The 14072-nt window shown below is 43.0% G+C and overlaps 1 protein-coding gene across 3 annotated transcripts in view; it reads right to left on the bottom strand.

The window, feature by feature from the left end:
* The window catches only part of SV2B (synaptic vesicle glycoprotein 2B), a 60671-nt gene that overhangs the window by 8031 nt on the left and 38568 nt on the right, over positions 1-14072 (bottom strand). For all 3 annotated transcript variants that reach the window (XM_064388651.1, XM_064388649.1, XM_064388650.1), the window contains exons 3-9: positions 8581-8761; positions 7838-7989; positions 5858-5991; positions 5035-5124; positions 2806-2916; positions 1620-1708; positions 738-902 (exon numbers count right to left, since the gene is read on the bottom strand). In XM_064388651.1, the coding sequence (XP_064244721.1) occupies positions 738-902; positions 1620-1708; positions 2806-2916; positions 5035-5124; positions 5858-5991; positions 7838-7989; positions 8581-8761 (922 nt within the window). The remainder of the gene's footprint in view (positions 1-737; positions 903-1619; positions 1709-2805; positions 2917-5034; positions 5125-5857; positions 5992-7837; positions 7990-8580; positions 8762-14072) is intronic.

Below are 14072 nucleotides of genomic sequence, written 5' to 3'. Positions count from 1 at the left end.
TTTCCTTTTTATTGAGATTTTGAATAGTAGTAATGGAATGACCAGGATTTACACTGCTGTGGAACATAGAGTGATTGGTGTCCAGGCTGGACATAGAAGAAAAAACAAGGCCAGCCCAAATAGAAGGAAAAAGGAAGGAAAACAATGATGTTCTGCTGGAGCAAATGCACTGACTTCAAAACAATAAAAGAGAAGGTGACTCACTCATCTGTGGGGAGATAGTGACTGCAGTGGGAGAAGCACCCCAGTATGGCCATGGCCCAGCTTGCACTAAAGGACTGCAGGACAGAGGCTGGGGTAATTCATATTGAGGACTTCAAGAAGAACTATCTTTTTATTTTGGAAACACAGCAGCAATTTCATTACCAGTGGCTGCCCAAGCCCAGTAGATGTCAGTGTGGGCTAAGGAAAAAGAAGTCATCTCTGCATCCAGGGCTGCCCAGCACGGCCAAGTGGGCATTTGCTGCCCTGATCCCAACACAGGGCTGCTGGAAGCAGGACTGCTCTCAGGCATCCCCTGGGTTCTGAAGAGGTCGGTGACAGAGGCAATGTAGGTGGGAAAAAGGATTAAAATGATATTTTGTCTGTCAAAAACTGCCTCTGGGACTTGAGAGATTTAGATTGAATGTCCAAAAGAACAACAGAGGAGTTCAAGTTGATGGAAAATGGAAAAGAAAGAAAGAGCTTTCTAGAAATTTATTCTTTTGAATACATCAAAGCAAATTCTGTTCACTTACTTGTCATTCCTGTACTCCCCATTTCTATGGATCTGGTTTTCCAGGGTGAAATTAAAGGTGAAATGGGACACTTCTTCCTCATCAAAGATCTTCACTCGGGATTCATATGCCTCGTCTTGGAAATAGCGGATCATGTCAGGGAACCAGACAATAAGGCCATAGTAACTGCAGCAGGATTGGGAGACACATCAGGGACACACGATTCTTCCCAAGATCCACTTCACAGCTTGCAAACTTGTTAAACTCCAAATGTGAATGCATGTCTGACACAAATTCTTGCTCGGTTCTGGCACAGGACTGAGCAAAGTGTTTCTGCACTCTAAGCACCCCGCTGATCTCTGGAGCATGTTGGTCCAATCCCCTTCACTTGAAGCAGGACAATTCATTTCAGTTCCCCTTGGCTGGGGAATACAGAAATGTGCTAACCTTGCTACCCATTAAATTAGCAGAGAATAAACAAACTGGGCTGATTTCTATAAGTGCAATTCAAGTGAAAATTATACAAAGTTTACCTGTAGTTTAGATTTAGACTCCCCTGAGTGGTTTTGATCTAGACTAAGGAACAGCTGAGAGTCTGGTAGGGTTGTGTCTTTTTTTTGTGTGTGTGGACAAGATCAAATGAAAGATCAAAAGGTGAGAAAGTCAATTAATTACTGTGCTACCGGCCACTTCTCAAGTCCTGATTTGCTCAAAGCACCTTGTACTTCATATAAAGCAATCAGATTGATCAATATTTGTAGGAGAGCAAAGCTTAGTTCACAAAGACTCTTTAAAATAAGACCAGGATTAATTTTGTAATAGTTTATTTACATGTTTAAATAACTATTCAGACTCTGAATAGTGCTTTAGTTTCCTAAAAATATAAAGAAGTATCTTCCTTACCTTAAGGCCATTGTAAACCAAACCACAGCCAGCATCAGTGTGTTCATCCTGTACTGGGCTGTTAAACAATATAGCACGTTGTCCCAGACCTACAAATCCACAAGAAGGAATTAGCTGCCAGGACACCCCAGCAGACACTTGACAGCTTAATTTCTGAGTGCATCATAAACCTAATGTCATAAAAATTGGTTCATTAGAGAAAGGTCAGATGTGTGGCTTATATTCAGTGTTTTTTCAAAAATATATTTATCGAGTAAATGGCTTACAAAAAATCACTTATTCAGCTCAGTGCCAGAGTACTTGATCTGAGCCCTCTGTAATGAGCTGGAGTGCATGATCAGGGCTGGGTATGAGGCAGTGTCTCTCTCAGGTTATATCAGCAAACGTGGATATGAGATTGTTCTCAGACCCTCTGACAACTTTATCTTTTCAAATATATGTATGGTGTCAGGAGTGCTTTCAAACTGAGATCAAAAGCTCTCTGAAGAGCAAAAGCCCAAACACAGCTGGCACTTCAGGAGGTATAAGATGAAATCAGGTAGGGATGAAGCCAAGCAGGAGGCAAACCAAGATCTGCTCTTGACTCACTGCAGAAAATGCTGCCACGAACATGAGGGGATGCAGCTCCTCAAGCTCTTATCTTGACATGTAAGTATAGTAATAGTATAGCACCTGCATTGCTATTAAGAACTTTCATTTATTTTCAGCTCATCTTCAGGACCAGAAATTCTAGCAAGGTTTTCCACAATCCTACATGGGCATTAGGTGAGCAGCATAGCAGGTGTGAAGAGTTAAATTAGCCAAGGAGACATTATAGCATTCTTAGAAACTTGGTCTCAGCAAGAATAAAGAGCAAACACTCTGCCTTCACTGCAGGTGGTAATTTCACTTAGGCTTGGGGAGAGAGAGTCAATATTTATCTGCTCAGGAGGAGAGCCAAGCGCTTGGGGCTGTGGCTCTCCTGGAAGCTCTGCACTGCTGGATGACAGTGATGCTCACAGGGGCATTTTGGGGCCTGCTGGCAGCATGGCAGCTTGCAGGGCACACATCTGCACAGAAAGTGCAGTCAGATTACAGCTCTTTGCAAAAACCAGATGTTCTGAGGTGAGAGTCAGGGTTTCAAGGTGCAATGATCTGAAGCAAAGAGGCACTGGAGCACTGTGTGAAGTTTTTTTCTTCTCTTTACCTGTTTTAATGTAGTCGTGATTCTGACCAGCCACCTCTGGTACCAGGTCCCTGTTGAGCTCTGGATTTCAATAAATTCATCTACTTGCTTTGGAGTTTTGATATAGGAAACCTAGGAGAAAAAAAAAAAGGAAAAAAAAATTGGACTGCAGTTTCTAGAATTGATCTTGGGTGGATTTAAATTCCACTGTCTTCTGGGCAATGCTTCCACCTAATAACCCCTATTATTTTTTCCTTGAAAGTTAATTAGCAATTGAGCTCATTGATTTAATTACAGCAAGAGACCATTAACAGAAATAAGCCTTGCTTCCTTCTTTTCACCTATCCCTTCATCCCGTCTCTCTCTCTACTCTTCCATGAAATATTTAAAACATGTATATCATGTATATTATAATCATATAATATCATGAAGTCCACTTCAATCTTTCATTTGGTGGCTAATGTACCTGCATACTACCTTATTTTTCTATCTTCAGATTCCCACTACAAATTAGGACTCAGAAAGTACAGTAAAAATTATCTCTAAGATCAGCCACTTGTACCCAAACTGTGCAGATTTCATTCTTCTAAGACAACTAGCAGGAATATTTCTCATTCAATATCTTTTAAATACCACTGACAGAATCTCTATGATAAATGATTGTGTAGATGGGAATCTTTGCAGCTGAAAATGTATCCTGCCATCAAGTGAGCCTACACAATGCAATCAGTTTTCTTCACCAAAAGAATCTGAATTTTCACTGCTGAATACCTGAACTGGACTGCTCAGGAAAACTTACGAATGTATACCAGTAAATATTTGCTCAGTAAATTTAATTAAAGGACATATTCAAGGAAAACAGAACTGTTTGTAAACACACGGAGGAGGCGAAAATCTGCTGAATAAATTTCTGAGTGTGAACGAGCGTCTTGGCTCAGCTCTGGAGTCTCCACATTCCTCTTCCTGGCACCGATTAAATGTCAGATCTGGGAACTGTCCCATACAAGCTGACTCACCACTGACAACTTCTGGCCTGTCAGAAAAGCAGAAACGCTGACAGTTTGTGCCACACCAGGAGCACTGAGCACCCTCCTGTGCCAGAGGGTGTCAGTACATCGCGGCTCCTCGAGGTGCGACCCGAGCTCAGCTCCTGCACTGCAGTCAGACTCTGTCACGGAGGAACGAGCACTAATGGAGGCTCTACAGATGCTCCTTCATTCTCCTGCTCAGCTCAGACTCTCATAGTGCCCTACTTTGTGAGATATATAATATATTTAAATATATTTATATTTGAGCTTCATTTCCCAGCTCAGCGTTACAGCAAAGCCAGTGATGGAATTGAAGAAAACGTCTCTCTCACCTTTGCTATCATTACTCAAATGGTTGGTAGCCTAAAAATAACACATGCTCATTAAGATCCTACATGAACCTGCATGTAATTGTCATGCTTAGATATGAAATTGTATTTTCCTTGAAGATCACTCCCAAGGGGCACAATCTCCTGACAACCCTTCTGAACATATAGTGTTGCTCTTCTTCTTGATCAAAAATACATGTTTCACACACAAGCGTATCTCCTTTTTTTCCATCCTTTAAAGCATGTATGCTCTCATTTTTAAAAGAATAAATCAAGAGTACTTCCCTGGCTGGCTCACCAGGATTTTAACACTGAATTATAGTAATTTGCAGCTAACCCCAGCATAAACCCTTCCTCTGATTTTACTGTTAACAACTCTGCTGGTGTGACCTTTTTCACAACAGGCAGCAGACCAATGAGTAATAGCCACTCATCCCACTTTCCCTTGGAGAGATTAAAGACTGGATATGAGGCAGGTGGAGTTTGGAAAGCTCATTAGAAAGTACATGAAGTTTAATCAGACTTTGATTAGAAGCCAGAATGGAGAAAGGAGTGACTCAGGTCTCCCACATGGCTAATATGTCTCTTATTTTGTTATAGTCTCTTGGAACAAGCCAATTAAACATGTGCATAATTGAGAAATCACTGGTCTAAAGGATGTAGAGTAACACCAGGAATGAAGAATATGTGCTGCAATTGACAGAATTGACTAATTCTTGGAAAAACAGACTGGCATCTAAGTTTAAACCCACAAAATGTTTCTCACAGTCCTTTGTCTGTTTGCTGGGGGAGAGATTACATTGAAAGAGTCCCGAGGAGAAATAAAGTAATGCTGTGGTGCACTAAGGAGGGTATGTCCAGCTTTTCTTACCCGATGGCTTTGCTCAACTCACCGTAAACACCCGCTCCGGCTCGCCCTTGGCCCGCATGTTGGTGTCATGGACTTGCTTGAGAATCATCCAAGCTTCATCATGTTTGCCAATCTGAAAACACCAAAGAGAAGGAAAGAAAGTGTTCAAGCTCCCAGCTCTGTAATTTATCAAAGCACAGTGAGAAAGCAATTCTAGAGAAGCACACAGACAGCCGGGGCTGCATGAAACTCGAAGAGCTGAAGGCATGGTTGGTATTCACAGAGTGCAGCATCTCTGTGCTGGAGAAAGAAATTGTCCTAAAACTGCCTGAGGCAGAAAAGGGGCCAGGGATAGAGCTTTAAAAACAGATGAAAGAAGAGAAGATGGATGAGGAGAACTGGACTCTCATCCCAACTCTGCTAAAGACTTGCAGGCTTGAACTATGTATTGCTACATTTCCCACCTGTGAAGTAGAGATACAGAAACTTGCTTAAGATTTCTGAGGTTTAAGTGTTTTACTCAGTGAAATGTATACTTTACCCTTTGCTCTACCACCAGGATTCAGCAGTTCCACGCCCAAACTCTGTGAGATGTTTTCAAAGTGCCTTTGTTGGACAGATAAAATTCCCACCTCTCCCTACCTTCCTTCTGTACCCCATCTGGCAGTGACACACTAATGATCCGTGACTGACCCCACAGTCTGCAATCTCTGGAGTTCAAGCAGTCTGTGCAGCTGGTGTAGACACACAGGAGTGGCTTTGCCTCTGAGCTTGTGCTCTGTGTGTTTGATGGGACAAAGAAAGACAGACAGTGACACATTAGGGACCTGCCATCCTCTGCAGATATCAGAGATGAATCATCTTACCTCCAGCAGAAACCGCGGGCTTTCAGGCATGAATTTCAGTGCCACCAGGGAGGCAATACAGGGCAGAGCACACACGAGCACAAAGACTCTCCAGCTGTGGAAGTGGTACTTGGTTCCCATGCTGAACCCCCAGCCTGGAAACAGCAAGAGCCAACAAGTGAAAATACTGACCAGGAGTTCTGAGTTTTTCTCTGCTCGTGCAGCTCAGAACTTTGCAGCTCTGTATGACAAGAGGACAGGTTGAAAGTTTGCTATTCTTAATACTGGTGGCTCTTGGAGGCTGGGTAGCATGCTCAGTAGATAGCAGAAAGTTCATGTTCATTACAGAAACTGGAGCATGCTCAGGCTCTGCCTTTTAAAAACCTTCTTTTATCTTTGAGTTTAGAAATCACCTAGTGATAGGACAGCTCAGAGCAGCTGTAGGCAAGTAAGGCTGGGAAATGGTACAGGAATAAGGGCCATAATTGATTGCTTCTCAGTGATGTTAGTGAAAGTTTACAAAGGTTAAATCTCTGATCCGAGAGGCACAGTAGAGACAGCTTCTTTCCATCTTCTACATCACATATGTATTTCACATTTCATGGAAGTGGGCAAGAAAAGCAAGTTTACTTTTTTCCAGACCTACAAAACCTGAGCAGGGTTTCAAAATTAAAACATCAAAATCCTAATCCTGCATTTGAGATACCTTTCTCCTGCTTTTTTCCTGGTGTTTGACCAAGTTAGGTATTCCCCTGCTAAGCTGGAAAGTACAGCCTCATTCTCTTACATTGCTCCATGCTCTCTCCCTAGGCTCAAATCTCATAAGGGGTGTTTAAAAAATCTTTTTTCTATAAAAAATTTTATTCACATAATAAGGGAATCATCAAGCAATGCGTTTTGCAGAGGTCTCATTTGAGCTAGTTATGGTGTTCTAATGATTTCACAAAGTTCCAAAAGAGTAGGTGGAACACTGGAAATCAAAAAAGAAGCTACAAAAACACAATATCAAAAAGTCATCTGAAAAATAATTGTAATGTAAATAACTAAAAGCTTTTATAAGCAAATGTTGTTGCAGTTAAAAGAATTATTTCTACCTGAAACCACTGCAGTAAGTTTACCTATTTCTTACAACAGTCTCTGTCATGTCAATCAAAAGCATGAATATTTCTTTATACTGAGAGTGCTTTAAATGTGCTAAAAATGAAATGATGGATAGGTAAATGTTAGTGGTTTCCTTTGTGGGTTTTGTGAACTGTCCTACTTTCCTCAAACAGGATTTTGCAAACAGCTGGTGTCACTGAATACTGGGGGAATTAATCTTTTCCAGTAGATATTTGCTTCTGGTGTTTTCCTAGGTTATATACACAAGATACAAGGAATTCCATGTGAAATGCAGACTTTTGCTTTCCAGAGCACAAGTAAATTCCAGTTTACAGCCATCTACTTTTTCATTCCCACTTCCAGCTGAGGGTAGGGAACCCATTCCACTCCTGCATCCATTTAGGTGAAGTTGGAAGTGACTTCAGCCCATCACATGCTGGGCAGATGTGTCACCAGGTACACAGCCCTGACAGTGTGGACACTTGGCTAAGGGAAAGCACATGTGCTGTCCTCACTGCTGTCATTCTCAGCATCCGGTAATTCCCTGATTAAAGGATAACTGGATCAATTTTTGCCATATAATCTCAGTCAATTGTTTCCCCGAATGAGCTGACATTTAGATTAAGGGCTCAGGCTCCAGCAGTGTAATTTAAGGGATGCATTTGAGGCTTTAGATGGAAAGCAACCCCATTCAGTCCTATCTACAGCCTTAGTATCCATCAGTCAATCATGCAGTCAATTTATGAGACCTTTTGTGAGCACTTCAGGTATCTATTATTTCAAATACTTCAGTGATATTTATGCTGGGATGCATAAGAACTGTCATTACCTGTGCAAGTGTTTGGGGTGGTGTAGTGGTGTAGGAATGTGGTGGTGTAGAAATTCAAAATCACAAATTACCGTAATGTGGGATGATGCTCCAAGCCATTGCTGAGGCATAAATGCCACCAATCATCCAGAACATGCAGAGCCAGCTCAGGTGTTCCCCCCTCTTCTCACGAGACAGGAATTCAGAGAAATAGGCAAACACGATGGGGAGGGTGCCCCCAATACTGAGGAGAAAAAGCAGCACATGAGAAAAATGAGAGTCTGCTTCAATGTCTTTGTGGTTAGGATTGCATGTTTAATGAGAGAAGGTCACACTCACAGATGGGCTGCTCAGAACTGAGACTTGGAGGAAAAATGAAAATCTCTCTTTGGCTGGACTGGTCTTAGACATCAAAGATGAACAAGGTCCTTCTCATGCTCTAAAAGCTGAGTTTCCTGTAGTTTGTACAAACCCAGAGTAATACCCTGCTATTCCCTTAATCATCTCCTCTTGTTATTTCATGATCACACATTTTAGGGAGGCAAAATACAGGCAGCCAGTGGGAACTGCTGAGGATCTCATTGGAGACCTTGGAGGTGGGTATTTTTCAGTCTCACCTACATTTCTGCACAATTTGGGCAGTACTAGAACACCAAACTTTCCCACCATTAGAGCTCCAAGGGTCAAGAGTGAGGTAACACAGCCATACATCCTAAATGGCAATGCCATCCCATCTGGGCACCAGGGATGCATCTCCTGAGCACCTTTCCTTGTCCCACCCCACACTGCCCAGCTGTGCTGGGGCTCCCCCAGGCCAGATTTACCAGGTACCCACCCGAGGCCTGAGATAAGGCGGCAGAAGAGGAAGAATCCATAACCCTGGACGAAGGAGGAGAGGAACGCAAAGGCAGCATTGATTGCGAGCGATATGATGAGGCATTGCTTTCTTCCCAGTTTGTCAGCAAGGCCGCCCAGCAAGACAGCCCCCACCATCATTCCTAAGTAGACTATCAAGCCTGGAAGGGAGAGAGACAGTCAGCTTGTTAACAGGGTGGAAATAGCACACAGTGTAGAAGCAGATTTGAAAGTGCCCATGTGGCAGCTGATGTTGTTCTGGCATATTGTGCAATAAAGTAGAGATACTGCTAACCACTCCAAATCTCAGACACCAGAAACTTTTCCCATTGGCAGGCAAAGATTTTCCATCTTGTGCCTGAGAGCTTGTATCACTTCAGGCAATATGGACATACCCTCATTTGACCAGACCCACATCTTTCCTTCCCAGCCTCACTGCTCACATGTCCCCTGCACGTAAGCAATGGTCAGGCATAAGCAGCTTAGGATGCACGTGTCTCAGCTATGTGCCACCAACAATACAACAGAAGTCTGATGTCTTAACTCATCTGACCCCCCTGAGTGCAGTGGGGTAGAGGATGTGGAGGGAGAGGCTCTGTCAGGCTGCTGTTTATGCTCAGAAAGCTGTGAGAGCAGAGACTGATGAAGCGCGGCTAAATCTCTTTGCAGTGTTTCATCTCTTTCACTCTCTGCTTTTCCCAGCTGTATCTGAAAGGATCAGTCTGTTACCCAGACTCACCTCGAGTAGCTCAGCTACTTCCTTTGCTACTGAGCCAAGATCTGGTGTCTAACTAAAGGATGGCTTACTCAAGAGTGCAGTCTTGATCTGAAAATTTCAGGAGAAGGGAGAATCTAAGGCTTGTGTAGAGTTATCTCTCTAACATTGTTGAGAAAGATGGATTCTTCTTTTTAACCCGACTTCACTAGATTTTCTACTTTGGGGTCCTCGAAAACAGTCTCAATAACTCATTTAGTGCCAGGCTGAATAGGAGAGAATGGGTTTCCACCTGGGCAGTCTCCCTGCACCCTGCTCAGTTTGTGCTTGCCACTCTCCTGGAGAACATGGCAGTTGTCCTTTGCTCTTCTACTGCCACTGCTGCAGGAGGGCCACAGATTTTATTGCCTTTTTTTAAATGCAGGTACCAGTGTAAATAACACTAGTTCATCATGCTCAAAGGTTTAGGAATATATTTTTTCATTTATTTTATCTACTTTCCAGATATAGTTCAGAAGAAATTGGTTGCAACTACAGCTTTTCCTGGGGAGCACAGAGGTACAAGAGGCAGCTCCCAAGAATACTCCAGCATCATATCAAACCCCATTGACAGGATTGTAGCCTGTGTCTATAGGCTGCACAGTCCTGCTGTGGAGATCCTGATGGGGCCTGACCACCACTGGATGTGATCCAGATGAGCGGAGCTATTTCAGGATGGAGAACATCTGCTTGCTGGAAAGCAGAACTTTCTGCAGGCAGTGCAGGGAGGTCTTGAAGGAAAGGGAGGATGCTTGAGATGTTTGGAGACTGTGGACATGTCAAGTTCAAGACCCAGCTGAGCAGGGGTTGAAGGAAAGCAGCAGTGCTCCCTGCATCCCTGGCCCCAGGTGAAGGCATCAGATGCTGAGCAAGTAAATACACTGCCTTAACAGGAAACATTCCTATTCACAGATTGAAGAAATACAGCTAAAAGAAACATTTTTCAGGCATGGCTGACTCTTTGGAGGTTCATTCCTCACCTTGAACCAAGCTTGGCTTCTCTTGAGAGTCAATGCCTTCCCCAGGTTCTGTTCTGTCAAATACACTTGGAAAACAAGGTGGCAATGAATGTTTATATAATTTATTAATGTTTAAGCAAACCAATCAGTCTGGTGGCTGAAGGCAGCTCTGTGCCATCCAACTGAGGGCTAATGCAGAGTTATCTGGCAGCTGATCCTGTCTTCCTTTTGATTGCAAATGCCTGCACTTGATTTAAAATGCATTACTAAATTAAAAGCTATGCAGCAGAGACCCATTGCAGCATTTGAAGGATACTTGCATCACATTGATCAGATGTGGAAAAGTTTGGATTTCTTAAATCTCTCTATTCCACAGTGGGGTCACCTATCTGTGAGTGATTCTTTTCAATCCACATAATGTCTGAAGGGTAGGATTTGTGTGTCAAAGGCAAAAAAAAATCTGTTCTTGTCTATTAAAAGCCTTTGTATCAGAACTGTGGAGCTGGATTTGGCCAATTATACCTCCACCATGAGCATGTGGCTCTGTGAAACCAATCCTTACACTCCCTGCCCTACCCTCCTGATCCAACCTGTCCTGCTGAGGAGATCTGAAGGTGTGTAAAGGCTTCATGTACTGATCTCAGGAGAACATACAAACACATCTCAGAGTATGAGATCTCTGTTTCTATTAACTTTGACCTCCAGCTTGTTCACTGAAGTGCAAATTACAAGGGTGAGCCAGCAAAAACAGTTTCAGTCCAAAAACTTCCTGAAGGAAGGATCTTAATGCAGTGCTGGATGGCTTAATGCTTTTACCCTGGCTCCTGAGCCACATTTAATGGACCAGCTCTGATGGCAACCAGCAGAAGGAAGTCATGATAAGCCGTGTATCTACTCACTGGCACATCACAGTCATCCACCTGACAGTGAGCCCTGCCAGCTCTGCCAGACCCTGGTGAGGAAGAAAAAATTATCTGCCAAACTTTTTTTTTTTTCTTTTTTTTTTTCCCTTTTTTTTTTTCCCCACTGAGAAAATCCCTGGATGGCAGATGTTCATCCAAATCCTCTTAGTAATGGAAAATGTCCCAGGTCAGGAGGAGGTGGAGATTGTTACTGCCTTCTAGCTGGTGTTTTACTGCAGTCACTGGTGAGGGGCAGCCTGTTGTCTGGCCAGAAGGGTGAGCTTGGTATGGGATGTGGAAGTGCTTGAAACTTGACATCAAGTGGAGCTGCTTTTGTAAGCAAACCCCTGCAGATTCTGACTAAGGAGCCCAAACTTGGGATGGGAGGGAAGATTGGATGTTTGCAACACAGCATCCATCACACAGTGAGCAGACAAACCACAGGAGAGCTGTTAATGTCACAAACTCATCTACAGGGTGTTGCTTTAATTAGTTATTGCATATGATAAATCAATTGATGCATGGTCCCCCAGCAATTTAAAATAAAAATCTGTAGGAAAGGAAAGGGACAACCAGAGACTGTCTACTTAGCCAGGTTTTAAGGGAAGGATGCTGGTTATGGAAATAAGTGCTTCAGGGATGAAACAAAATCAACAGAACACTTCTTTATCATGGGGAGGTCTTTTTTTGGTGAAGACTGCATGTTCTGGCCAATGTAATTAAAATTTTGAGGTAGCTGCTATAGAACACTCTGTCAGCTGATGGATCTCAGGACCCAGGGTGCAGAACAACGTCTGCTTTTGCAGATTGCTGTGCCCTGGATTGACAACAAGGTGGCAGGGACCCAGGGAGGAGCAGAATAGTCACTCAAACAGACTCTTTGCAGGGAGACAATCTTCCAGAGAACACAGTGATGGTTGCCACCTCTGAAAAAGATCCAGCTCATGTCAAGGAAACTAAAATTTTAAGGAGAGTTGGACCAAGAAAAGTGATCACAAAATGGCATTACTTTTGCTGGGCTAGTTCTGTCCATCAAATATTCTACAGTACAACATTACAGGGGTCTGCACCAGAATCCTGACTTCTAACTTGGCTTCAAACCACACAGACTTAGACTGTGCTAGGAGGTATCAGCTTCCCAATTGACACATAAGGTGCTCAGATGAAATGTTAAGGGCAACTCTGAATAAGCCATTATTTGCAGGCTATTCCACAAGTCCTGGTGTATAATGAATGCCTGTGGGAAAGTCTGCAACAGCTTCCCATAAAATTGGTGGAAAACCAAAGAGCTGAAATTCTATGAATAAATTTTGGGTTATGACTCATCCATTGCTGAAGTTATAAGGAAAATATGTGACCACTGACTGGGCTTATTCCCACTAGAAAAGGGGTTACATATTTAGCATTTTCACACTAAGAAATTTATTAGCCTTTACTGAAATTGTGTGCTCTGTATTAGACAGGAATTTGAAGTTAATAGCTGAAGTTCTAGGAATAAGGAAAGGAATATACTGCAGATACAGTATATTCCTTATTATATTCCTTATATGGCTCTGGGTGTGCTAAACTGCATTTTTATTGCTTCAATATAGTGAAAAGTAGACTTCTAAGGATTTCAGAAAAAAAAAAACAAAACCAAACAAAAAATTCAAGATTTACCTAAATCTGCATCACAAGCATGAATTTTTATTATTGTTAGTTAATGGGATTAAAGTCCTTAAAAAAGAGGCACATCTAGAAATAATCCTTTTAAAGACAGGACAAAGACTTGTGGAATAAATAGAAAATTTGAGCTATTTGAGCCGAATAGCTCGCTGAGAAGAATTAGTCCCAGAGTCCTTGGGGCTGTCAGGGAGGTAAGGAAGCTGCCTGGGTCCAGGGATGTCTCTGGCTTGTGTGGAGCCAGTAACCACAGGAATGGAAAGCTCCTACCTTACTTCCAATCCCAGGCCAACACCAGTACAGCCCTACAGTAAAAATAAAAGAGGCTCTTGAAGAGGGAAAGCATTTGGACAACAGAAAATTATTAGGACTTTTTATATCTTGTAGTCCAAATTGTAATAAAAACAAAATTAAAATACTGTTACTGGTGTAGAATCTGTTAGGGATACACCTTATGGACACAAAGAAAACTTTGTGAGTCAGGTCTGGACAATCTGGGAGATGGATGTGGCAAGGCAGAAGATCCAATTGTAAGTAATTAAAAGAGAGAAATAAAGCCATGATAGTGCTGACTCTCTTGTGCCATAGTGATGGGAAGGCCTTGACAGAGGATGAGCTGAAGGCTGGTGCTCTTTTTTTCTATTCTTCCTGCAATTTTCAATGTGCTCTTCCTTGTAGGTTTATTAATGTTTTCCCCATGAATCAACTTGACCTTTGAATGGAAGTCAAAGGAAAAGCTGATCCTGTTGCACTCTCCTTGTTGGTTAACACAAACAGTGAGACTCCTTCTGCAGCCAGAGAAGGGAATCTGCCATGGGAAAGGCAGCACTCCATTTTGGGAGATCTGTGTGTGGAAATTGGGCATATCTGGCTGCTGGGATGGAGGGGGCAGTGCAGCTGGAGCCGGGGTGGGTGGGTGAGCCCGTGGGGCCGTGGCACAGCCGCGCTCGGTGCTGCCAGCAGGGCGTGGGTGGTGTTTACACCCAGCTGGCTCCACATCCCCCCATGGGACGTGTCCAGCACCACAGGATTCGTGGGACCATCTGGTTCTCTCCACCCAACCCTTCTGCTAAAGCAAAGATTTCAACAGAGGAGCCAAACAAATCCTTTTCTGTCCAAAAAACCCGTTCTCACGCTGGAACACATCAGATGAAATTCTCACAGTGTTTACAGATGGGGACACAGCCACCCATCC

This window comes from Passer domesticus, chromosome 14, assembly GCF_036417665.1.
Source record: "Passer domesticus isolate bPasDom1 chromosome 14, bPasDom1.hap1, whole genome shotgun sequence".
NCBI classification, from domain to species: domain Eukaryota; kingdom Metazoa; phylum Chordata; class Aves; order Passeriformes; family Passeridae; genus Passer; species Passer domesticus.
Note: the sequence above shows the minus strand (reverse complement) of the source record. Positions and strands in the feature narration are given on the sequence as shown.